Below are 25,165 nucleotides of genomic sequence, written 5' to 3' on the forward strand. Positions count from 1 at the left end.
AAGTTGTATTATTGGTACGGACTTGATAAATAAAAATATTGAAAGAAAAAATGTCACAAAGTCTTAAAAATAATTTATAGCCTGATTTTAATATTTTTAAGGTGCAATAACATTGAATATGAGTATTTTTAACCCAACGAAAAATAAATACGGTGTTTCATATTTTTTGCCAGAATTGTATTCTTGGCAGTGCGGAGAGAGCTTCGTAGACGTTCATGATGATACATGTTTTACAGAAAATACATTTGAATAGATACCTACATGAATATGAATACAAATACAAACACATTTTTAAAAATGTATTTGTTTTTGACTTGGACTCATGAGCACAGATTTAGACAGTCCTGGGTACGGCTTTGACAAATAGAGCGACATAAATCATAATCATCATGATATGACCCCACCCTGGGAACCAATCAGGATCCACTATTAAGCAGGAGGACCTGTGACAGACAGGTGGCGCTGGTTCGCCGGCACTGGTGGGTCAGCTAGTCGCAAAAAACTGAAGTTTGTTCTGCGTGATGTTTGTGCGCAGGCGCAGAACACACTGTTTGTCCAGTTTCGTTGGTTGACTTTTACCTGTGAGGTAGTAGTTCGATTCGCCGGTGGAATAAGGAACCACAACCACCGGGGTCCCGGTTCAGAGGTTACACGACTTTCTACCGCGTCCCCCGGCCCAGTGAGGCTCCCACTGCGGGGCGTCGGACGGGTTTTCTCCGGTATTTTAGAGTCGGTGCGCAACAGCGAGCGAAGCAGGAGGCAGGTGCACGAGAGAGGGCAGGAGGAGGAGGAGGAGGAGGGCTGCTTGTATTTCCGTGAGAGAGTCCCGTCGTTCACACCGGGCCGGGTGGTCGAAAATCAACTGGTTGGCGCCTCGGTGGTCGATCTGTGGTAGTTTCATTAGTATGCGGCTGGAGTCCCCCCTGCAGCCTGAGGACTGATCGGCAGCCCTGAAGTCTCCTCCGTGCCTGCTAAGTGACTCCTCGCCCCGGGGAGGACGACGACGAGGAGGAGGAGGAGGAGGAGGTGGCGGCAGCAGCAGAAGCGGGACCCCGGCTTCATCGACTGTTGCGTGGGGCAGTTTTCACGGACACAACACGGACCACCACCTCACCTTGTGGTTGAGGAAGATGATGGGCTTTCTGCGCCGGACGTTCAGCCGCCGTTCCCGAAGCCGCTTCCAGACGAGAGAGAGGGACGAGCGGGACGGTAAAGGGGAGGGAGGAGGAGGAGCAGGAGAGATGACTGGGAACCCACTGCTCCTGGCCCATCAGCAGCAGGTCGTACACACGCCCGCCGTGGTCAGCGGGGGGGCATCGGTTCACATCCCCGCGGCCGGGACCGCGAGGACCAGCATCAGCTGCCGCGTGCTGCTGCTGGACGGCTCGGACGTCAATGTGGATTTGCCTGTGAGTGTGAAGCCCACCGCGGCTCTGTGTGTTGACACTGGCCCGCCAGCGTGTGTAAATAGAGTACGTGGAGCAGGACTAGGTGGTAGACTAGGTCAGTGAGGGTCAAAGTGCGGCCTGGGGACCCCGGAGGGACCCTGTGGGGGGTTCCTGGTGGTTCGCTTTAAAAATGAGTGACGGTGACGTTGACCATGTTTAGCCTGGAGTCAGGGCTGTTGTCCATTTACTTTAAACTTTTTAAATTCTAAATATAAGGAGAAACTGCCACTAAGGTTGATTGGAATAATTACAAGTTAAAGTTGTTAAAGTTAAAGTTGAACACAATCCTGGTTAGATAATATGTTGAAGTGAATATGGTTTTTATTTTGCCATTCATCGAGCAGACATGCAGCGTAAATTAAGGCTCAAACTATTTTGAACAGTAATCAACTATAAACAAAAAGGATTTGCTGTTTTTCTCTTTTTTTAATATATTTTTACATTAAATACTTTCACGTTTTGGACTGATGGCCAAACAAAAGGAACAACTTGAAGACCTCATCTCTGGATATAGAACATAGTTGTTGTTTTTTTGTGTTGGATGTTTATTTGGCTAAACAGTAATCGGCGATGTAAATCACTTGTAGCTGAAGTTTAAATCGATAACGAACAATGTGTCTAGAATGTGTCTATTGGAAGTTCAGCAGAGAAAAGTTACCAAAGTTTCTCTGTGTGTGTGTGTGTGTGTGTGTGTGTGTGTGTGTGTGTGTGTGTGTGTGTGTGTGTGTGTGTGTGTGTGTGTGTGTGTGTGTGTGTGTGTGTGTGTGTGTGTGTGTGTGTGTGTGTGTGTGTGTGTGCGCCTCTTCCTGCACGGTGAGAGGAGAAGCTCCAGATGGTGTTATGATCTGCCAAGTCATCACATTACTTCCCCATATCTGACTGCTGGGAAATCTACCTAAGATAGACCTGAAGCTGCCCAATCCTGTTTACAACGTCTTCCTTTCACTTTGTTGTTCTTCTTCTTCTCTCTCAGTCTATTTGCTTGTATCAGATCTTCCTCGAGCAATCTCTGCTCTCCCCCTCACTCCCTTCCTTGTGCCATTTTCCCTCTTAATCTTCTTTTACACTCCCTCTGTGGCCTGCTCCCTCACTCCTCATCTTACTCTTTCACACTCTGCCTCCTCCTTCTCCTTTTTCCTCCTGTTCTCCGTCCATCTCCCTTAATTCCCCGACTCCCTGATCTGATTTATTATTGCTGTGGGGACTCTGTGTCACAGACGAGTGTGTGAGGGGTAGGTGGGATGATGAGCGAGTGTGTGGGCATTCGTGCGCAAGTGGCATCTCGTAAGATGTTTTCAGTTTGAAGGTTGCGTGTGTCACCGAAGCTGCTGTTTGCATGCGTCACCTCTGAAACGCTCGGACGGTGTATAATGGGTTATCAAGAGTAGCGAGAGTATTTCTCTTCCAGACCAACGGGGAGATTACAGCACTAACACAAAGCCATAGCTCCAACAACATAATGACACGGGGCTTGTCGAGCTGGTAGCTTAGTCGAAGGTGTGTTGGAACAAGTTGCCACATGCCGGGTCTGCTGAGCAGAGCTGAAGATTGCCCATTAAACCTTATTAGCCTGTCACTTCAGGCTGAATGCAGCCAAAACACAAGGTGGAGCAGGAACAGTAAAAATATATTCACTCAAGTGTGTGTCACATTTCTGCCACATCATGTGCAGCCATGTGATAGAGGCCATGCTTTCTATCAGCCTCTCTAAAACTACATGCTGCAGAATGAGCAAGAGCGCGAGCCCCCCCTCACACCCCCCGTCCCCAATCCCTTAATACCACTGATTTCCTCACACATTCATAGGCGCACCAGGAAGTTTAGAGTTGTTAACAGGATCCAAAGTACAAGGCTGTCATCTTTCTACACACCCACTGTGTGTTATATGGGGCAGACTGGGGTCAGGTCTTCATGCTGGGCGATGAGGCACATCTGTTCGATTGAAGTTTGAGACAAAATGTTTTGCTTCAGTACAATGACGTGTGTGTTATTAACCAAGGCCTGAGCAAAGACCTCTCCCCTCAGTGGCTTCTCTTTTTGACCCACACACACACACACACAGACAGACGCCTTCACGTCCACTTTAACTCGTTTTGTGCCCGTTATTGTCTTTCGTGCCTACATTACTGGGAAATCTGGCAGCCACCTGCATGGTGAAACTCGAGTTTTAAGACTCAATTCATCCGGAGAGGATCAGGTTACTACAGCGCAGGAGATAAACAAGCATGAAGCTCAGCCACAAATATTTCCCCTTTTTGTTCTTCCTTTGTAGAGCATGTCTAAAGGCCAGGACCTTTTTGACCAGATCATGTATCACATAGATCTGGTGGAGACAGACTACTTTGGATTGCAGTACATGGACTCGGAGCAAGTCTCAGTGAGTAACGAGCTCTCTTACTTCTCTCACAGTCGCCCACAAGCTGATAGAACTCATTTTCCCCTTCCTATTCTTTTCTCTCTCCTAGCACTGGCTGGATATGTCCAAGCTGATAAAGAAACAGATCCGAGGTAAGTTCAATTTAGACTGTTTGTCCAATTAGGCCTACTCGTGTTGTGTGTGCTGGAAAATGTGCAGCATGTGGAAGCAGGTAAGTGGGGAGCAGGTGCTGCATTATCCAACGTTGACAGGGTGATTAGCATTTGCATTCGGAGCCGTACCCTTGTTTACCTCTCCAGCTTGTGATAGAGGGATGAATGGTACAGGAGAGACTGATGTCGTCCTACTGGTTCGCCGGTCCTTTTGTGCTTCAGGCGCCTCAAAAGAAGAGTCTGATCGATGTTCAAGTTAAACAGGAAAGGAATAATAAGTCGGTTGCAAAGAAATACAGGTGAATAAAGATTCATGGCCTGTCTGACGGTGATGGATGAGATAAGACGGATAAAATAAATCATGAGACGATTTGATTTGATTGATAAATTGCTGCTTTATCTCTGTCTGCCTCTTTCTTTCTCTCTCACACATACACACACCGACACATTCAGCATTTATCTTTTGACACTCTGCTCTCTCCTTTTGGTCTTTTAGACGGGCCTCGATACAAGCTGTTCTTCAGAGTGAAATTTTACTCTTCAGAGCCAAATAACCTGCGTGAGGAATTTACAAGGTAAAGATCTCTCACACACAAATCAGACGCGCGCACACACACTTGGTTTTCTCAGGAGCCCAGTGCGGAGGTCCAGAGGGGATGCGGGGCTAATTACTTTGCTGCTGTGGGCAGATTCAAATCAAGGCCGAACGAACAGAGACTTGTTAAAACAAATGATGTGTCAGAGATGCCGAAAAGCCTGTAATACGGCAATTGATTTATGTTCGGTGAGCCTCTCGCTCTGTGTGTTGTTGATGTTTGTTTGTTTACACCAACAGGTATCTGTTCGTGTTGCAGCTTCGACAAGATATTCTGTCTGGCAAGTAAGTTCCTTTGTCGCTGTTAACGCACACAAATGTAAACATTACAGTATAACACACAAATACCTCCATTTTATATATCACATACATATGATCATATTACATATTTTGTGCACATCGAAAGGATTAGTTTGACATTTTTTGGAAACACGTTTATTTGCTCTAAGTGAGTCGAGAGACAAACAGGAGAGCATGAGAACTTGGTGCTGTACAAGTCAGCTTGACAAGTGTGTTTGATTCGTTGCCCAGCAGGTAACTTCATTACACAAATAATAAGGATAGGAAGTCAATTACAGGTCCAAATAAAAAGAGTGAGAAGTGAAAACATACTGACAATTACTTCCTCACCTAACTATTCAACAATCAACGTGGTTGTTAGGAGGTCAAGTCAGGTAACATTTATTTGTTTGATATGTTAATTAACCCCGGAAACAGCAGCTGCCAGTGGTTTAGTCATTACAAACGCATGGTGTACAACTATTTATTCAAAACCCACAAAACTTGTTTTTTAATTCCAATGGAGAGCCAAAAGTTTACAACAATACTAAATTTGATCATGAATTGTGTTTCAAAATGATGCCAAAGTCTTCTATGATATTTATTTCGATGGAGAGCTGTAGCCAGACAAAACAAGCTGATACAGAATATATATGTGATGGTGCGAGACAATAAGCGTTGTAACAATCTTAAAGCTACTTGAGGGTAAACCTGTGGGAGTGTCCACACAGGTCACCTACATTAGAGTTTGGGAGCATTCTGTACAGTGGAGCCGGCTTTCTCACACACAAACGCCAACCTGCATGCATAAACACACACTCAGGCAGCGTGCTACCCCTCTCCCTCCTCCTGACTATCTGGGCCACGCATCCCCAGAGTCCAACTCTATTACAAAGATCAGGAACAGCAGAGGGCTGCTTATTTTAGGAAAAAGGGTTGCTCCTCTTCTCGAGACACACACACACACACCCACACACACACACACACAGTGGAGGGCATTCTTTTATGTCTATCCCACACATGATAACATGTACGCTATGAATGCACTAAAAACAGCTCATCAGCAGTGTCTCTCTTTCTCTGGTCAGATTGAAATGTCCGTATGATGTCTCAGTAGAGCTGGCGGCATTTTGTTTACAAAGTAAGTAGACTTTTAGATTGATTTTTCACGTTCTGGGAGGCCATTAATCTCCATTCATTTCACTGTGATATGAAAATCTGCTTGCAACATTTAGTCCACTCGTATATATTTGATTTTTTTATTCACTGTCTAATTTGTCGTTGGTAAAGCAGTTTTTTTTTTTCTCAGTTGTGCGTTTACTTTGACATTCAAGCAAGACATTTATGCAAGCAAGCAAAACTTTATTTATAGAGACACAAACACTATATGGATAGTTTAAAGATAAAACATTGGACATCAGTATGGGCCGTGCTATCTAAAAATCAAATGCAGAGGTCAAGCAGTAAGCTAAAATGGAGGTTCCTTGCATTAAAAATATACTTTGCTGCAGCGTGAACATGCAGAGAGACTATGACATTTTTGCTGAACAGCAGTCATTGTGGCCACAAGAGACAATTACAGGATAATGGTAAAACATAGTGTAACAAGTCGGGAATGCGTCTGTACTTGATATCTCTTTGTGTGCTTCCACATCCAGGTGAGATGGGAGACTGTGATCCCCTGGAGCACTCTCCAGAGCTGGTGTCTGAGTTCCGCTTCACTCCCAAACAGAGCGCGCCCATGGAGGTGGACATCTTTGGCAGGTGGTTGGACCTCCGGTGAGTTTGATCATGAATTCAGTGTCAGACTTGTTGTAGAAAATGGGACTTTTACAGCAATATGTCTACACGTACATCTGCGCTGGTTGCCACAAAACTCTTGCTGTGTCAAAGCAACTTATTGGAGGACGCCCAGTGACCTGAGCAGGTTTATCTCCTCATTGGAACGAAACAACTGTGGCAAAAAAAAAGCTGAGCAGGAAGGGAAGACATTCTGCTGCTGCCTTTCAGCGCCAGCGTTTGTACTGACGAGGGTGTCTAAATTTCACCCATCCCCCCCCCCCCCCCCCCCCCCCCAGCCTCAGCCTCGCTCTCACTAGTTTGTACGAAGGATGAAGGGATTAATCCCCGGAGGGTCTTGATTGATTCTGGGCAGCGTTTAACCCAGCCACGGTCTGATTGCTCCCATCTCGGATTAGATTACACACACACACACATGCAGCGCCTCCCCAAATCGACTGAGCCACACAAGGACGAACTCTCACTGAGTTCACAGTCATTGTTACGCACAACACCGAGACTGAGTGAGGGACGCAGCCAGAGGGTCACCCACTCTGAGTTTACAGCAATTAACCAGTAGAGGCCATGCAGCAAGTGGCGTTGTTGACGGTTTTCTTTTTCAAAGTGTCATAACTGAAGTCACGGACAAAGTGATGTTTTTATTGTTAAAACTTAATATGGTGTCTGATTTTAAATCCACAGGGGAAAGAGTCCGACAGAAGCAGAGATTTCTTTTCTCAACAAATGCAAGTGGCTGGAACTTTACGGAGTAGATATGCACTTTGTCAAGGTGTGCGAGTGTATTTTACTTTCACAAGTGTCACTTGATTACAAGTGTGTTTGACAACTAAATGTGTGTGTGTATTGTGTCTTCAGGGCAGAGACGGAGGGGAATATGCACTAGGTCTCACTCCTACTGGCATTTTAGTATTTGAAGGCCGCAACAAAATTGGCCTCTTCTTTTGGTAAGTACATCGAACACATCTCTAGACCGGTGGTTCCCAATGTGGGTGCTGTGGCACCCTGGTGTGACTTCAGGACGGGCCAAGGGTGCAACAAAATCTGTTCATTTTTACATTTTAGTATCGTTTCACCACTGTTGGGATCTAAAGGAGCGTGTTTGGGTTATCAGCATTTAAGAAACTGAATTCTTGACATCAATAGAATTATTGATGTATGTAACAATTATTAATGATTATTAATATAAACGGGGCACCACCCTGCGAACAGGGACCAATAACCAAACGATAAAACTAAGTCTCATAATTAGTAGTCACTCATAATGTCAATAGTCTGCGTATGACTATACATTCAGTGACAGTGAAGGTTTTCAAGTTCGAGCACCGGCTACTACATACAGTCTTATCAAATACATATGCACAAGTAATCACAGACGACTGCTCCTGAAAGTATAACAGAGTTTATTGAATCAAAATAATAAATGATCAAATCAATTAATATTGCAACCAACAAACGTTATCATACAATTTTATATGCCTAAACTAAAGAATGAATAAAGTGGATGAGAGTGTATGTCTGTGTGTGTATGTGTATGTGTGTGTGGGTCTGTGGGTGAACAGGAAGGAGTCTTACAGCTACTCGAAAGACTACAAAGATGGCGGCGTCGAGTGACGCTGGCCAAAGGGGAGGGGCCTTAAGAACTACAGCTAAAAACTACAAAGATGGCGGAGTCGAGGGACCCGGACAAAATGGCAGAATGGGGCTGCTGTATGTAATTCACGTGTGCCTGGGCAGCACGTGATGTGAGGCGATCGTTTCAATGGGGTTTCTCCCGGGGCAGAGAGAAGAAAGAGAGAGCAAAGGTGGGGGTCATGAATCAAGCTTCTGCGTGCTGTCCGCGTTGTGGTGATAATGGGGGTGTCTGGCGTATCGTACATAACGTGCCGTTGTCGGTAGAACTGCCAGCAGTTATGTACGATAGCCGAGATTCCACACTTCACTCACAGAGCTGATTTAATGAGCAGAGAATACTACACGAAGTGTCGTAAAACCAATGAAAAGAAATCAAATAAATCCAAGCAAACAGTCACAGTTAATACACATATACAGCGGAGCTTCTCTCGTCCGCGAGGAGTTGCGTAATATCTCGATATCACGCGACAGTAATTTAAACAACAAAAACACGGGAATATCAACATATAAATGAATGGCCTGAATTAAACTTAAGTTAATTTAAGCTAAGCTATGCCCAAATGCCAAGAACCTTACTTGTAGATGCTTCGTTGCAACGTGGAAGTGTTTGTGGCAAAGCTGTCCGTTTTCCTCGTCGGGAAGGGGGACAGGGGGGAGCTTGCGGGTCGGCGCGGCTTTGCAGCGGGCGCTGTGTGTCGCGCGGCGGTGAGCTGGCGCGGCTTCGGTCCGTTAGCGTGGCTCTGGAGCAAACGCAGGTCCGGTCTGTACTCGCTGCAGGGAGAACAGTTAACTTCGGATGAGACGACGTGTCTGCGCGTCTTGCCGGGAATCCTCGGTCACGAGAGGAGCGAGGCTTCGTCGGGCTCCTCTGTGCCGGTTTGTGCACAAAATAAAAAGAAACAAAAAGCAGAGAACGGATCGCTGATGCGGATTCGTTTCGCGGGCTGTTTCGTCCAGCGAAATGGCTCGTGACCTGTCAGGGTTTGAGGGTTTGAGGGCCGTTGTTTCCTCGTGGCCTCGTGCGTGCTTGAGGGGGGAGGAGAGGCCGAGGTGTCTTCATGCGTCCAGGACGAAGGTCCGGGTGAAGAGAGCGGTTGTGTGCCTCCTAACTCAACCTAGGTCGAAGGGGGAAAGCTTTGAGGTGGGGGCAGCAGAGAGTTTTATAGAACATCGGCTGAACCACAGGGGTCCTCGGGTCTCTTGGCTCTCGGCCAATGAGATTGCCGCGGTTACCATGGTTATTTGGGGGGGGGGGAATTCACACCTTAGTGTGAAATCCCTTTGCTCTTATCAACTACAAATCAGGATGAGACCTTTGCTTGAAAAAGTTAAGGCCTGATTTTCTTTGTCCACAGCACATGTTTAAGCCACATGGTCAGAGCCCAACATCCCCCCTTTGTTCTGAAGAGCGAGATGTTGGCTTCGGTCTTTAGAGCAAACCAAGGGCTGGCATGTGCATCCATGTGGTGGGGAAACCTGAAGAGGTGAGACAGTCCAAGTGTTCCTGAGACCAAAAGCAGTGGTTAAAACAGGCAGTGTTCATTGTTCATAGAGTTCAAGGTTCATAGTGGTCAAGTTCATGGTGTTCAAGGTTCATAGTGGTCAAGTTCATGGTGTTCAAGTTCAGAGTTCATTGGCATCTGGGCAGATGACTAAGGTGGCATCTGGGCAGATGACTTTAACTACTTCTACCTACATCTACTATCATACACAATTCAAATCATAGGTGAGCAAAACATTATTCCCAAATAATTCAATCGCTATTATGATGTTGTGATAATCTAGCATTGTGGCACAGTGTCAAAGAAAGTAACAACCCAAATAAACAAAACAAAACACAAAAGAGAGAGAAGGAAAGAATAGAAAGACAAGAAGCAGGTGCGGGGCAAACAGTGGTTACTGGTTCAACTCCTAGACAGGACTGGAGTCCGTCGGCGGAGCAGTCGTAGGTTGGCTACGTGGTGTTATGAATAGGAGGGAATCCAGTTAGTCTGTCGCTTCTGGATCTATTAGTACATGATATGTGCGTCTATCTCTCTCTGATCGGTAGATTTAGAGCGAGTCCTGTGTCTAAGTTTTAGAATCTATCGATATTGGAGTTGCGTTGCCAAGACTATAGGCCAGAGGTACCTGTGAGGGTTGCATAACAGTAGTGGTAGCAGATTTACAGATTTCGTTAGCACGGCTAGTGTGACTAGCTAGGCTGGTCTCTCGCTGCTCCAGCTGTTGACAGCTGAGCCTTCTCGGATGAGGTCCTGGGTTAAATCTGACTGCTACGGCAGAGGTTATGTCCTCTTTGGTTACTTCTGGTAGAGTCTATAAAGCATGCAAAGGGTTCTCTATGAGAGTGGAGCATCAGTTTACAGTCACAATGGTTTGTCAGGTCATGCAACTGTTCTGGTTGAAGTTGGATGTGTTCGCGGTTAGTGCATGTCTACAGGGTGAGTTGGAGCATGCAGTTAAACGTTAGTAGTCAATAGTAAGCTGCCATTCTGCCGGTTGGTTTCGGCACTGGCGAGATTAGAGTGCACTTCCTGTGAAGTGCATCTCTCTAAGTTTCTGTTGTCAGAGATCCACCCCCCTCGCGCTGTTCAAGTGGCGAGGGCAGATATCCCACGTTACCGCCAGCACTCAGGGAAACGTCGCGAACAGTTTCACTCTGGAGTGTGTCATGGCGGGCTGGTGATATCTCCCTCCCCCCACCCTCCTAATTAGAGATGGAGACAGGTCCGGCGCACAGGTCAAGTTCAGTTACCTACGGCACTGGCGACTTGACAGGCCCGGGCGATGACTCGGCTGAAAGAAGGCGGTGGCTTCGTTGAACAAGCTGGAGGTGGATCATGCTGACAGAGCAGGAGAACAAGGCTTAGTTGACCAAAGGTTTTACGAGCTAGGGTGCTCGAAAGGGCCTCTAAGGTTGTGGCACCCTAGAGGTGTATGCGAAAAGGTGGGGGAACACATGAGGCTCGTTTCTGACCCGGAGTCGGGTAGAGCAAGAGTGTTATGACCCCCCAGTAAGACTGAAGAATATGTATAGATATATACATAACGGGCATTGCCTTTGCGAACAAGGTCGCCCAAGAAGGTTGAAGAACGAGGTGCGAAATGGGAGTGGTCGTTTCCGGAAGTGTGCTGAGTTCTCTTTCCCCCCCCTACCACGTCGACTTGGCAGCAGGGGGAAAGGTCACTTGGCTTAGTCAGGTGGGCTGCGAGTCAGCGTTACCTGATGTGTTGCCCTTGAGGGCGTCTTTCACCCCCCCTGGTTCCGTTGGTCCTTCGACCGCCAGGGTCGTTTGTTCCTCGGGGGTGACCAGGGCTCGCTAGGCCAAGTCCTCTCGTCGTCTTCCGACGCTAGGTCGGAGTCGCTCGACTGTTGGATGCCTAAGACTATGGCGGTGTCTTCGTACCGATTTGTCGGCCGTCCGCGTGTCTCCCATGCAAGTTGCGCGTACTTCCTAATCTCTGGCATGGTGAGGTTACTCATTCTGCAGTGCATGGTAACATCGTATCTCACGTTGTCGTGGAGATTGTGCAGGAATAGCGACTTGAAGGCATGGTCTTCTTCTAGACCTGGGGCGTTACGTCCTTGGAAGTACGCAGATCTCAAGCGCCTGAAGTAGTCTCTCGGAGACTCTAGCCTTTCCTGGGAAGTGGCAAAGGCGCCGAGGGTGGCAGAAGCTGGGTTAGAGTACAGGGAGTACTCCTCCCTAAGGGCGTGACAAAGGGATGAATAGCAGTCGCGGATGCTCGGCTGGAGCGTTTCCATGAAAGCGTGGACGCTTCGCGCAGTGGTTTTCCACACTAGCTTTAGCTTTTCGCGTGATAGGTCGAGGAGGCAGCGATCGATCTCCCTTAGGTAGTCATCGATGCTTGAGTCGTGATTATCGGGATTGAAGCGCTCTACGTCTTTTGCCAGAGACTCAATCTGTCGAGTACGCAGGCCTCCACGGTTGATGGGGCCTGAGCCGTCCGAGTCGTCTGAGTCTCCATACTCGCGATGGTGGTAACGACTATCATCATCCCTCCCTGAGGGGGATGGGGTCAGTTCTTGTCGCGCGCGTGAACTGCGTGGAGGATTGCGGTCGCCTGAGGTGGTTTTGAAGCCACCTGGGCCGACTAGGACCTGGTGTTGGTCCTCTCTCCTCCTGGTTGGGGATGTCGCTTTCAAGAAATGCAAGGTGGTTCGGGTCTCGGGGAATGAAGGAGCCGAGACCAAGAAATGACTGGGCTGAAAGGCTCGGTAGGGGGTAGCAGTACCTACCGGGGTTGCTGGAACACCTTGAAGCGCTTTCAGTTTGTCATCACTCTCTGATGCTTTAGAGAGTTCTAGGTTGACCTCTCTGAGGTCACTGCGCAGGCTACTATTTTCTGACTGTAGGGCTCTACAGTCACGTGACAACTCCTGAACCTCTGTTCGGAGTGTCCAGATCTCGCGTTGCTGCTCGTCGCTCTGTGCCCGGGTTCGGGCAGCTTGCAGCTGCATTTTCTGATGATAGATGAGCAGTATTTCGCCGATTACGTCCTGAATCAGGCGCTCTCTGTTACCTGCTGGGTTATTTACATAAGCCACCAGCTGCTCTAATTGCTCGTCGCATAGGACAGCAGTGTATTTTGCAAAGTACTCTCTTTCCTTTGCTGTGAGTCCAAGGACATCAGCCACCGCATCTCGTAATGCGGTGTCTTCTGGAGCTACAGCTCCAGGAATGGGGGATTTCTCGTTGCTCATTCTCTCTAATGAGCACGACTCCCAGTGGTTGTTAATTCCCTAGTGTTAGAACGGAAACTGTTAGTGTTTACGGTTCTCAGTGAAATGTCTAGTTCTGTAACTTAGGATTTCTACTGTTAGATGTTTATTACTGTTAGTGTTACGGTTCATGCAGGCGCACAGTGAAATGTCTAGCTCTGTGACTTACGTTTCTACTGTTGCTGCTCTGAGGTATCACTACTGCTTTGCAGCCAGAGGTGCGAAAATGCTAATGTGGTTTAGCACTTTGGGCCTGTGACAGCTGTGTGTAACTTCTTTGAGGGATTTAAGAAAACAAGCAAGGTATTACAAATAAACGATCAAATCTACTCCACAGCTGGCTGTTAGTTTAAGAAATGAAACGAATAATTAAACCTGGAAACGAAATAAAATTTCGAGAAGGGAATTAAAGATTAAGATTAAAAATCTAAATTTAAAATCAAAAATTTAATTACAATAAGACAAGATTTTGAAGATCAAAGCCTACCTATTTTGGGAAATAAGTTTCAGGAATTTGGATCATTCACAAGAAGAAAAAAAATATTTTTCCGAAAAGAATATTTTTTTGGAAAATTAATTATTCAAAATTAATTATGGATTAATGTGCATATATACTGTAACAAAACTGGAATAACGTACCCTCACACGGGGCACCATTATGTTGGGATCTAAAGGAGCGTGTTTGGGTTATCAGCATTTAAGAAACTGAATTCTTGACATCAATAGAATTATTGATGTATGGAACAATTATTAATGATTATTAATATAAACGGGGCACCACCCTGCGAACAGGGACCAATAACCAAACGATAAAACTAAGTCTCATAATTAGTAGTCACTCATAATGTCAATAGTCTGCGTATGACTATACATTCAGTGACAGTGAAGGTTTTCAAGTTCGAGCACCGGCTACTACATACAGTCTTATCAAATACATATGCACAAGTAATCACAGACGACTGCTCCTGAAAGTATAACAGAGTTTATTGAATCAAAATAATAAATGATCAAATCAATTAATATTGCAACCAACAAACGTTATCATACAATTTTATATGCCTAAACTAAAGAATGAATAAAGTGGATGAGAGTGTATGTCTGTGTGTGTATGTGTATGTGTGTGTGGGTCTGTGGGTGAACAGGAAGGAGTCTTACAGCTACTCGAAAGACTACAAAGATGGCGGCGTCGAGTGACGCTGGCCAAAGGGGAGGGGCCTTAAGAACTACAGCTAAAAACTACAAAGATGGCGGAGTCGAGGGACCCGGACAAAATGGCAGAATGGGGCTGCTGTATGTAATTCACGTGTGCCTGGGCAGCACGTGATGTGAGGCGATCGTTTCAATGGGGTTTCTCCCGGGGCAGAGAGAAGAAAGAGAGAGCAAAGGTGGGGGTCATGAATCAAGCTTCTGCGTGCTGTCCGCGTTGTGGTGATAATGGGGGTGTCTGGCGTATCGTACATAACGTGCCGTTGTCGGTAGAACTGCCAGCAGTTATGTACGATAGCCGAGATTCCACACTTCACTCACAGAGCTGATTTAATGAGCAGAGAATACTACACGAAGTGTCGTAAAACCAATGAAAAGAAATCAAATAAATCCAAGCAAACAGTCACAGTTAATACACATATACAGCGGAGCTTCTCTCGTCCGCGAGGAGTTGCGTAATATCTCGATATCACGCGACAGTAATTTAAACAACAAAAACACGGGAATATCAACATATAAATGAATGGCCTGAATTAAACTTAAGTTAATTTAAGCTAAGCTATGCCCAAATGCCAAGAACCTTACTTGTAGATGCTTCGTTGCAACGTGGAAGTGTTTGTGGCAAAGCTGTCCGTTTTCCTCGTCGGGAAGGGGGACAGGGGGGAGCTTGCGGGTCGGCGCGGCTTTGCAGCGGGCGCTGTGTGTCGCGCGGCGGTGAGCTGGCGCGGCTTCGGTCCGTTAGCGTGGCTCTGGAGCAAACGCAGGTCCGGTCTGTACTCGCTGCAGGGAGAACAGTTAACTTCGGATGAGACGACGTGTCTGCGCGTCTTGCCGGGAATCCTCGGTCACGAGAGGAGCGAGGCTTCGTCGGGCTCCTCTGTGCCGGTTTGTGCACAAAATAAAAAGAAACAAAAAGCAGAGAACGGATCGCTGATGCGGATTCGTTTCGCGGGCTGTTTCGTCCAGCGAAATGGCTCGTGACCTGTCAGGGTTTGAGGGTTTGAGGGCCGTTGTTTCCTCGTGGCCTCGTGCGTGCTTGAGGGGGGAGGAGAGGCCGAGGTGTCTTCATGCGTCCAGGACGAAGGTCCGGGTGAAGAGAGCGGTTGTGTGCCTCCTAACTCAACCTAGGTCGAAGGGGGAAAGCTTTGAGGTGGGGGCAGCAGAGAGTTTTATAGAACATCGGCTGAACCACAGGGGTCCTCGGGTCTCTTGGCTCTCGGCCAATGAGATTGCCGCGGTTACCATGGTTATTTGGGGGGGGGGGAATTCACACCTTAGTGTGAAATCCCTTTGCTCTTATCAACTACAAATCAGGATGAGACCTTTGCTTGAAAAAGTTAAGGCCTGATTTTCTTTGTCCACAGCACATGTTTAAGCCACATGGTCAGAGCCCAACACCACATTTAAAACGTTTTTACACTATGTTTAAACGCATCACGTTTAACAATGTCAATGAGCAATAAACACCAGAATCTCCTTATTAAAACATTTGCAGTTATGTTGCAGCTAATGACATGACAGCATGACACTGTAACGCAACATGCTTTCTGGCTCCTGACTTTTCCAGGTACATCGCAGTAAATGTCTAAATGGATATATCAATATTCATCAGTAAGTCCGCAGAGCAACTTAACTGTAGACCCTTTTTCTTGAGTGAATGAGAAAAGGCCTACTGTATATAAATTATCTTGGTATTGGTGTTATCATACCTGTTGAAGGTGCTATGGTTTCCATTTGTTTGGAAAGCACTGCTCTGATCATCTCAACCTTCTTAAATAAGACTCAAGCCTGAGTTACTAATGTAGAGTCTTTGGTTTTGTTGTTCACGTGTGTGTCTCTGTGTGCTGTCCAGGCCCAAAATCACTCGGCTGGACTTCAAAAGGAGTCGACTCACGTTGGCCGTGGTGGAGGAAGACGATCAGGTTTGTGTCCTGTCACGAACACTAACACACACCTTGCATACTCGCAAGCACACACACACACAAGGCGGCTAACAATATTTGTTTGTTTTCTGACTTCAGGGTCGGGAGCAGGAGCACACGTTTGTGTTCCAGCTGGACAGCTCCAAGAGCTGTAAACACCTGTGGAAGTGTGCCGTGGAGAGCCACGCCTTCTTCCGGCTACGCCAACCAACCACAGGCAAGGCCAGCCGAAGCGACTTCACGCGACTCGGGTCTCGCTTCAGATTCAGGTAGACCTCAGAGACGGACTAACAACTGCTCCTCGTACTCGTGAAGTGTGTTATCGACAGCTGGAACGGCATTAAAGAAGGATAACACAAGTTGTCTCACTCAGGTGGTTGTGGACGGCACTAATTTCCAGCACACGGGGAAACAGCCTGTCACACAAAACGGAGCCTGTGTATCTATGGTTACAGCGTATCTATGGTTACATGGACCTGTTCCTATGGCGACTGAAATGTTCCCTTCATATTGTTTGTTTTCTTCTGACTATTATCAGAGACGGTCAAAGCAAATTGTCACACTTGAAGGGCACTTCCTGACATTTGTTAGAGCAGCGAAACAAAGCATTACAAAGTCTGTTTCACGTTGGAGTCGCTGGATTCAGAAACAGGAACACCTGTAGCGTGTAATGTAGTCAGTGTGAAGAACAAACTGATGTCAGCTGTTTGTTGAGTAATTTCATGAGGGAAATAAATGCGTATTTGCGTGTGCTTAAGAGGATATTTTAGGAGCAAAACAGTAAGAAATGTCAAGTCAATTAAATAGAAATATAGTCAAAAATCATGTGAACTTCTTCTGCTGAAATACTTTAATCCCCGTTGTGCGTTAAGTTTCTGTGTTTTTATAAACTACACTAGTTTTTATACATTTTTATATATTCTTCACTTTACCTGCTTTCTCATTAAACCTCTCAAATGTAAAGGAATGATAGTCTCATCACAGACTTTGCCTATTAAACTATTTAAGGAGCAGTCTTCCTGATAGTGGCACATTAACAACTGACTTTATTTATTTTTCATCCTTAAAGAGGTGAATTCTGAACACATGAACTGAAGTCAGACTGCAGTGTGGTCGCTTCATAAGAACAGCTTTTATACCTTTCCCCCTCTTCTATGTGGTCGTCTCAGTGGTAAGACAGAGTATCAGGCCACTCGTGGAGGCCGCGTGAGGAGAGCCAGCACATTCGAGAGAAGGCCGAGCAAGAGGTACCCCTCCCGAACACAGTCGCTGAGCAAAGGTGAGTCGTGTCAGCACGTGTAAAAGTTGATGACTAACAGCACCTACTTAGTCCTTTATGTGCCTGCACGTGTTGTCATAGAGGCCACATACTGTTTTAGTTCATTGTAATTCAGGAACGCTTGATTATTTCAGAGAAAAGGAAAAACTGCAGCCTGTAAAATATTCAGCCCTTCCACAAATGTCTAAAATGAAGTGCTCATTCAACAGGTTCCTTATTCTTAAGCAGGTCGGGGTTTTTTTTTTTGGTCAAAAACACCCGCGGTACTCCTTAATATTCCCACCATCTGTGAGCTGCAGTAGCTTTAGATGCCTCTAGATTAATATCATTAATGATGATCAGGTGCAGACTGCAAACTGTATTTACTTCCACACACCTTTTATTTATTGGACAAAAATGAATGACGATTCAAGTGTTGACAACAGTTAACAACATGTATGCAAGGAGTCTGGACTGAAAAACAGACTTACACCAGATAGAAGCTCAGATAAATGAGGACAAAGTGACAAATAGTCATATTTCCTGCTGCTCTATTTTTCTTCTCTCTCTCTGTTAGCTGCCATTTCCCCAGCCAAGCCGTCACGTATCAGGTACAAAAACACAGAAACAACCACAAATACACACGCTACACACATGCACATTCATATTACTGTATTTGTGAGGACATTCCTTTTATTACATTCATTCCTTATCCTCTAACCTTGACCTTAATCCACATAACGGCCTGGATAATCTTAACACTGACACAAAAATAGATCTGTGTAAAAGAAAGTAAAATGGTCCTCACTTTGTATGGTTTTCCTCACCTTGTGAGGATACTTTGCTTGGTCTAAACACATAAAGAAGTCAATGTTTTCACTTGGTTTGATAATCTGTTGTCCATATTTTCCAGCTCTCACGCCAGCCCTGATCCCAGCCTACGTCCAGTGAGTGACCTCAGATGACCTACTTTTAAACACACACACAGCAGCCACTGATCTGGCTCCGCTCTTGTGACAACATTTAATTTCGGCGTCTCTTCAATCCGTCTCCTCTTCTCCCCTCCAGTACCAGCACAACATTCCTATTGGCCACGAGCCGTGGCACCCGCCCCACCCGGCTCTCATACCTCCAGCTTACCTGCACCACTCCGGGGACAAACCATCACACAGGTAAGCCAACCAACCACAGAGAGCAGGGTGTGGAGATACTCCAGGACATTCATTTTTAAATTGCTTCAAGAATGATGCGAGTCAGTCTTAGGGGTCCTTGATCATAAATAGATTTTTAGACAAGGTCACTCATCTTACATTCAAAATGATCTGTTTTTCACCACACTTCATGTCACTCATAAACCTCACTGAGTGTGTGTGTGTGATCCTCCATCTCCCTGTGACGTTCAGGCCTTCTTCCCAGTTTGGGAGTCCCGTGTCCAGTCATCCTCCCGCCCCACAGCGCACCAGTGGCACCTTCCCAGGATCGATCAGTGTGGTTTACAGGGATAAGGTCATGACCGCACTTTGACCTCTGTTTGAACTGGGAATTTGTTTCCAACCCAGACTCTTAACACTGAGAATTACACAAACTGGTGTCCCAGACAGAGAGAGAGAGCGGCTCCTTTGATGGATTCACTGGGAAAAGTTGCCCCCATCATCCTCATCACCTCTGTCATCATCCATTTGTCACATCGCCTCATGTGTTTCAGTGTACGCCTTCATGAGATATCCCAAAAAGGAGCAATGGGAGAGACGTGAGCTGAAAGGGACGGCTGCAACAGGAAGTTATTTAACTTTGGGCCTCTTATCGACACGGTCAACAGTTGCATCAACAGCTGTGGCTGTGACGCACAGCTTGTGGAGGCAATTAAGGCACTTTAAAACTGACCACCATTGAAATGATTGTTGAAATTTGCGTAAAAAAACCTCCTTTCGTGTTGTCATTACTATGACTTACACCTAGAAATCTGTATATTCATGGGTACATCGCAAACAGGAACTGCTGATAGCTCATACGGAATACTTTTGATGGTGCCAGTTTGCCAAAATGTAAAGTCACAGCTAACTCACTGACTCAATGGTAACGTTATATTTCCTGTTTACAGATCCCAAATCCATTAAATTGCTAATAAAATTAGGGCATGATTATCCTGCTGAAGTAAGAGTAAGAATACCAAAAATAAAAGTGACAAAATCCATCGATACTCATTTTCTTCGGGTTGTACCAAATATTTTCTTTTTTGACATGACTAAGACTCAGAATGTCTCATCAACATGTTTCATATACAGATATAAAGTGTCCAACTTTCAAAACCCTTGACACAGAGTAAACCACACCACTAAAACACAAATGAAATTAGGATAGGACCAGGTGTAATAGCTTTGTGCCTTGCTTTATTTGTGGACCTTTTCATGTAGTCGTGGTTGGTGTTTTAATCCTTCGACATGTTTACCACAGGATCACAAATCTGCCTTGAAGATAAAACGTGTCTTCATGCACGATAAAGCGTATGACGCTAATTTATCAATATCACTTTAATTTGAATGAGAAAGTGATGCGTGGGGTAATTCTCAACGGGTGGAAGCACATACTGTATGCTGGTTTAGGGATTGAGGGATTTAAGATGTATTGTTATAGTTCAGCGTGAAATAGATGCGTAGAATGTGTTGTGCTGTCAGAGAGGTTTTTAAATAAACTTTACATTATTACAGCAGGTTATGAATTTGCTGAATCAACCAACTGTTTACAGAAAATGTGGCCAATGTTTTTGCATTATCGTGTGTTGACTTACTCGGCTTTTCAAAAAAAACAAAATGTTTAATTGCAAAAAAAAAGTAAAAATCTGTAAAGATCTGTCTGACCTTCATTGTTTTATAACTTAAGCCCTCTTGTAACAGTCTTATACTGTCTATCGCTACCTCTACAATTGTGTTTGTTGAATATTCTTTAGAACCTTGAGTCAGAAAGTTTGAATGATTAGAATTCAAAGAATAATGGGTTTATTTGAATATTACAGGTTGTGGAAGAGAAAATACTTTGATTGCATATGTTGTCTTTAGTTTCCCTCTGAGTGGTCCTGCTTCAGACCATCAGTTCAGCATTGAAGAGAATGAGACTTCGTATTCTGGCAAGATCCACCACCATCACCGCCGCCACACACACAGCCAGGAAACGCTCTGTCACACACACACCAAGAACAGTGAGTACCCTCAGCCTGAGGGAGAGCCGTCCAATCTGTGATATGTCAATACACTGATTCTCTTTCCATTATCGCTGAATGGATCACAGAAAACATACTTGCCCACTTTGAGGCTATTTGCTCTAACTATAGAAGATACCGTCTTGCTTTGATAAATCAGACTACTGAAGCCTCCAATAAGCTTCAGATAAACGTTGGAATATGGTTTTGCACAAAAGACTGCAGATTTTGGCCCAGTCTCTTATAATAAAAGTGCATCCTGAAGGGATCTCTTAATGTTCATGGCCAGTATGAACCAAAGGAATGATTACAGCAAGAAAACAGCGTCTGACTGCCGTTTTAAGACATTTGTTGTGTTTTGGGTGAACTGACCCTTTTAAACACAATTTCTTGTGTTTTTTTCTTTCTTTACAATAAAGATTATTTTCTGTTTATGTACAAAATCTTTTGTAAAAATGTGCCACTGGATGAAAATCAATAATTTAACGCATTCATACGATAAACTTTTTAGGCACTGACTTCCTCAGGTATTACACAAGTAGCCAAATGAGCCTGTTCATGCTAACGAATCAACAGTGTCCAAAAATAGCATGTCTACACAATAACTAATGTAGCCTAGAGTTAATTTTCTCATTAAACTTTGTGTGCATTAGAACGCCGGGGTCCTCACTGCCCTGGAGATGAGTTGGATGTCTCCCAGTCTCTGCACAAGGCACTAGAGTCCGACGGTGAATCTCCTCCCTGGCCGTCGCTGCACGTCAACATGGACAACAAGGTCAGACACTGTCCCCACACACTGCTTCCCCATTCTGCTCACAATAAGATCCCAAGTTTCTTTACTCCCTGTTCCCCTGCCAGGGAGAGGAGAAGCAGCTGTCTGAAAAGTCTCTGCACCCTCCTAACTCCCCGGCGATGCTCCCTGATCATCTCAAGTGTAACATCCTCAAGGCCCAGATGGAGGCGGCCTTCAGGGTGAGTACCAAAGCAGACTTCCACCGAACCATCAAAGCCTTGTGTCCAGTGCAGTGTAACTAACACCGGTATCCTCTCTTCCTCCCCGATGTAGAAGGAAGCTCCAACAACGCCGAGAGGGAAGAACTCAAATGAGACCTATATTGACAGGCCGGTGCCCTCATCCTATCGTTACATGCTTAAATATGTTTCTGCACATGTGTATTTAAGACTAACTCTATGCGATGATGACTCTGGTCCTCAGGTATCAGAGTTCATCCCAAGACTCAGCTGCATCCAGTCTGACGGCAGAGAAGACGCCACATTGGCAAGACCTCAACCCAACGCCGGAGGGGCTGCATCCCAAAGCCAACGTGAGCACCAACCGCAGAAAACGACTGGTCAGACAGTTCAGCTTGTGAGTACACATCACCTTTGATTACTGTCTCCCAACCAGCACTTGAGCTTTCACAAGAGGAACGTTGCATTCTGGAAAACAATACTCCACAGAGTACTTAAAGCAAAACTGTCTCCGCTTTTGAAAAGATGTTATTCAGATCAATGTGCAGGTCATGTAAGTCATTTAGTCTCTCTCAACTTATCTCTCACGCAGTAACCATGAAGATGAAGATAATCTCCCAGAAGCACTTGCAGCAATCTCCTCCGAGAGTGCAGGAATGTCAGGGTCTACCAGCTCATTGGACAAACAGATACAGCCGTCCATATTCCCACAGGTGCTCTCAAACACGCACACACCTTAAAAATACAGAGTGCATGTTTGTTGAATGCCTCTCAGCATTACTTGTAAGTAAACAGAGTAATGTCTGTTTGTGTGTGTGTGTGTGTGTGTGTGTGTACACATTGATGTTTATTCCAGGTGGATAAAATGCCAGCACTGGAGCTGGGTAGTCTATGCTGTCCCTCTCCTTCGCCTTGTCCCCATCTCTCCCCCTCTTACTACCATAGCTCCATTCCTCGCCTGGTCCCTTACCTTGCTGCCCATAACGACAGGTAACACACCTCAATTCTCAATGTTTTTGCTAAAAATTTCCCTCCAGAGAGCTGAAGTAAGGATGTGGGGGCATCGTGGTTGAGTGTTACCATACAACCAGGGCCGCAGCTAACAATTATTTTCATTATTGATTAATATGCTGATTATTCTCTTGATTAATCTGTTAATAATTTTGTCTCTAACATGAGAAAACTAAAAAAAACACAGCCTGAGGTGACAAATGTCTTGTTTTGTCTGACCAAGAGTTCAAAACCTAAATATATTCAGTTTGCTTTCATGTGTGACAAAGACACAGCATAAAATCTTCACGTTTTAGAAGCTGGAACACGCAAATATTTGGCATTTTTGCTTTAAAAAATGACTAAAGCAAGAACTCTATTATCAAAATGATAATTATTTCCTTCTGTACACCACTGTCACTGTCCAATAAGGTTTTACAACTTCTTTATCTGTTACTTAACTTCACTTTTTCTGTAGTTACGGCTCTCTCTCTGCCTTTGTAATGCAGAGTTGTCTTCCACTGTTATGATTGTTTGTGTCGTCTTTATTGTTCCCTTTTGGCCTTTCATCAGACTATTACCTGGTTACATGAATGAAATGAAAACAGGCACAATTGTGCAGACTTAAATCTTCAAACTTCTTACGACACGAGGTTTGTATCTTTCTATGTTTGTAGCGGAGAGGAAATGAGATTGGACAGAGAGAAAATACGAAGAGCCCTCCTGATGACGGAGCTCTGAGACCTTGACCCCTGTGACATCATCACCAGGCGCAGCAGACCTGGCGTTTAGTGAGGAAAGTGGGAACAGAGGACCCAAAGTCGTTGGCTGCAATCAACATTTGTATATTTGCATTACATTCAGCAGTTAAAAATATATATTTCCATAAAAAGCAATTGTTATATATTGGCTTAATTGTTTATTTTAGAAGGACGGTTCTTTGTATCCATTAAACTGAAACTGTTGAATCTACAAGTGAGATAGAACAAAATTGATTCACTGCCTAACTGACTCCCTCTCTCTCACACACACACACACACACACACACACACACACACACATTACAGACAAGATACAGATGTGACTGGTGCTGCCTGGATGGTAAATATGTTACATGATGAAATATTAATCGGACTTACTTTGGGGTTATGTTTATCGTTCATGTCACCGACACATCAACACTGTGTCCGTGTTCAGGCCTAAACTGTATTTCAGACAGCGACTGTTGAAGCATTGATCTCTGCACTTTAAGTTACAGAGGCTGAAGTGAAAGTCAATTTCAAATCTGTTTTTTCAAAATGTAAATAGACATTGTACTTAACACAGAGCAGGCTACGTTCCTTATGTCAGAGATCCATTTTTGAGATGCCAAAACATTTGCATTTTAAGAAACTCCCTGAACCGAGTGAACTGAATCGACTCAGTGAAGGAGACGGTGAAACCGGATTGTCCTGCAGCTGCAGTCTCAGTTCACCCACTGGGAGGAGACATGTCTGCGGTCACATCTGAGGACACTGATCCTGTACTACAGGTTGTCACGAGGAACAGATTGTGGATCACAATTCTTTACATGCAGTTTTCAACACAGGTCAAAATGCCAAAACGGATCTCAGAAGTCATGTTGTTGGTGTTAGCTTTTGTTTAAGCGTGACCCTGCTGCTTCACAACTTTATTTCATCTCTTGCTTTGTCACAACCACATGTGAGGTGACTGATGATCTGCTGCTGTACTATCTGTGCTGATCGTGTTATTCCTGCCCACGGTTGGATCTTAATAAAGGTTCCATCATCTGTTTGACAACTCTGTAGCAGCATCTTTGGTCTCTGCACTGACATGGGAATGTGGATCGGCCTCACCTTGCATGTCTTTGTGGTTAGTGTGTATGTGTAGGCCTCACCCACCCAGTGAGGGAATGTTGTTATTAAGAACAACACTGATCCACCGGTCTCTACACACCTACAGTCTCAGGTACAGTACGATGAGTCAGTCTGTAATTGCACCTCAGTTCTTTCTCTCATTGAAGCACTATCGTGCAAGGCAAGGTGCACTGGAGAGACTCTGGTATGAGTTGAGGAATGGAAAGACGTACTTTTATCATGTATGGCATCCTCAAAGGCTTGTTTTTGACAAGTATGTTTATGAAACTATGTTTTTGGTTTACAGTAAACCTCGCAAGAAAATCATGAAATAAATTATAAATCCCCCCCCCCCCCCACCTGCAAAGTAAATCAATAAATCTGACTCTTCCCTTTAGCACAAAAACTACATATTCCTCCCCTTATAACAACTTTCAAACTGTCCCTAATATCTTTAGGATTATATAAAAGCATAGATTAAATGTTACTTTAATTTACTTTTCTTGGACAAAAGGGATATACCGTACTCTTTAGTTAAATTACCTCCTTTTGTTTATTTCTTTCAGCTGGGCAACAATGAAAAGCTGGAGTTGTGCCTCAGATAGGAAACCTTTCTTGTAGCAGGTTTTATTTGCCAAGCCTGCGAAAGAAGGTAGAACCAAAGACCGATTTTGTAACTGAATGAAATGTTTTACCACTGTAGCTGTATCTGTGGTGTCTTATAAACCCATGAGGGTT

The 25,165-nt window shown here is 45.0% G+C and overlaps 1 protein-coding gene across 1 annotated transcript; it reads left to right on the plus strand.

The window, feature by feature from the left end:
- The first annotated feature begins 200 nt into the window (after positions 1-200).
- Positions 201-23,460, plus strand: epb41l4b (erythrocyte membrane protein band 4.1 like 4B). Its single transcript, XM_079275554.1, has 23 exons — positions 201-1,409; positions 3,721-3,825; positions 3,914-3,956; positions 4,474-4,552; positions 4,813-4,857; positions 5,940-5,992; positions 6,510-6,630; positions 7,333-7,420; positions 7,507-7,595; positions 16,086-16,155; positions 16,255-16,424; positions 17,325-17,434; positions 17,991-18,024; positions 18,327-18,360; positions 18,482-18,585; positions 20,470-20,609; positions 21,263-21,384; positions 21,468-21,581; positions 21,676-21,731; positions 21,826-21,978; positions 22,174-22,294; positions 22,438-22,571; positions 23,249-23,460. The coding sequence occupies exons 1-23, from the start codon at positions 1,131-1,133 to the stop codon at positions 23,310-23,312; spliced, it is 2,328 nt and encodes a 775-aa protein (XP_079131680.1). The 5' UTR covers positions 201-1,130; the 3' UTR covers positions 23,313-23,460.
- The last annotated feature ends 1,705 nt before the right edge of the window (positions 23,461-25,165 follow it).

Source organism: Melanostigma gelatinosum (assembly GCF_949748355.1).
Source record: "Melanostigma gelatinosum genome assembly, chromosome: 9".
Taxonomy (NCBI): domain Eukaryota; kingdom Metazoa; phylum Chordata; class Actinopteri; order Perciformes; family Zoarcidae; genus Melanostigma; species Melanostigma gelatinosum.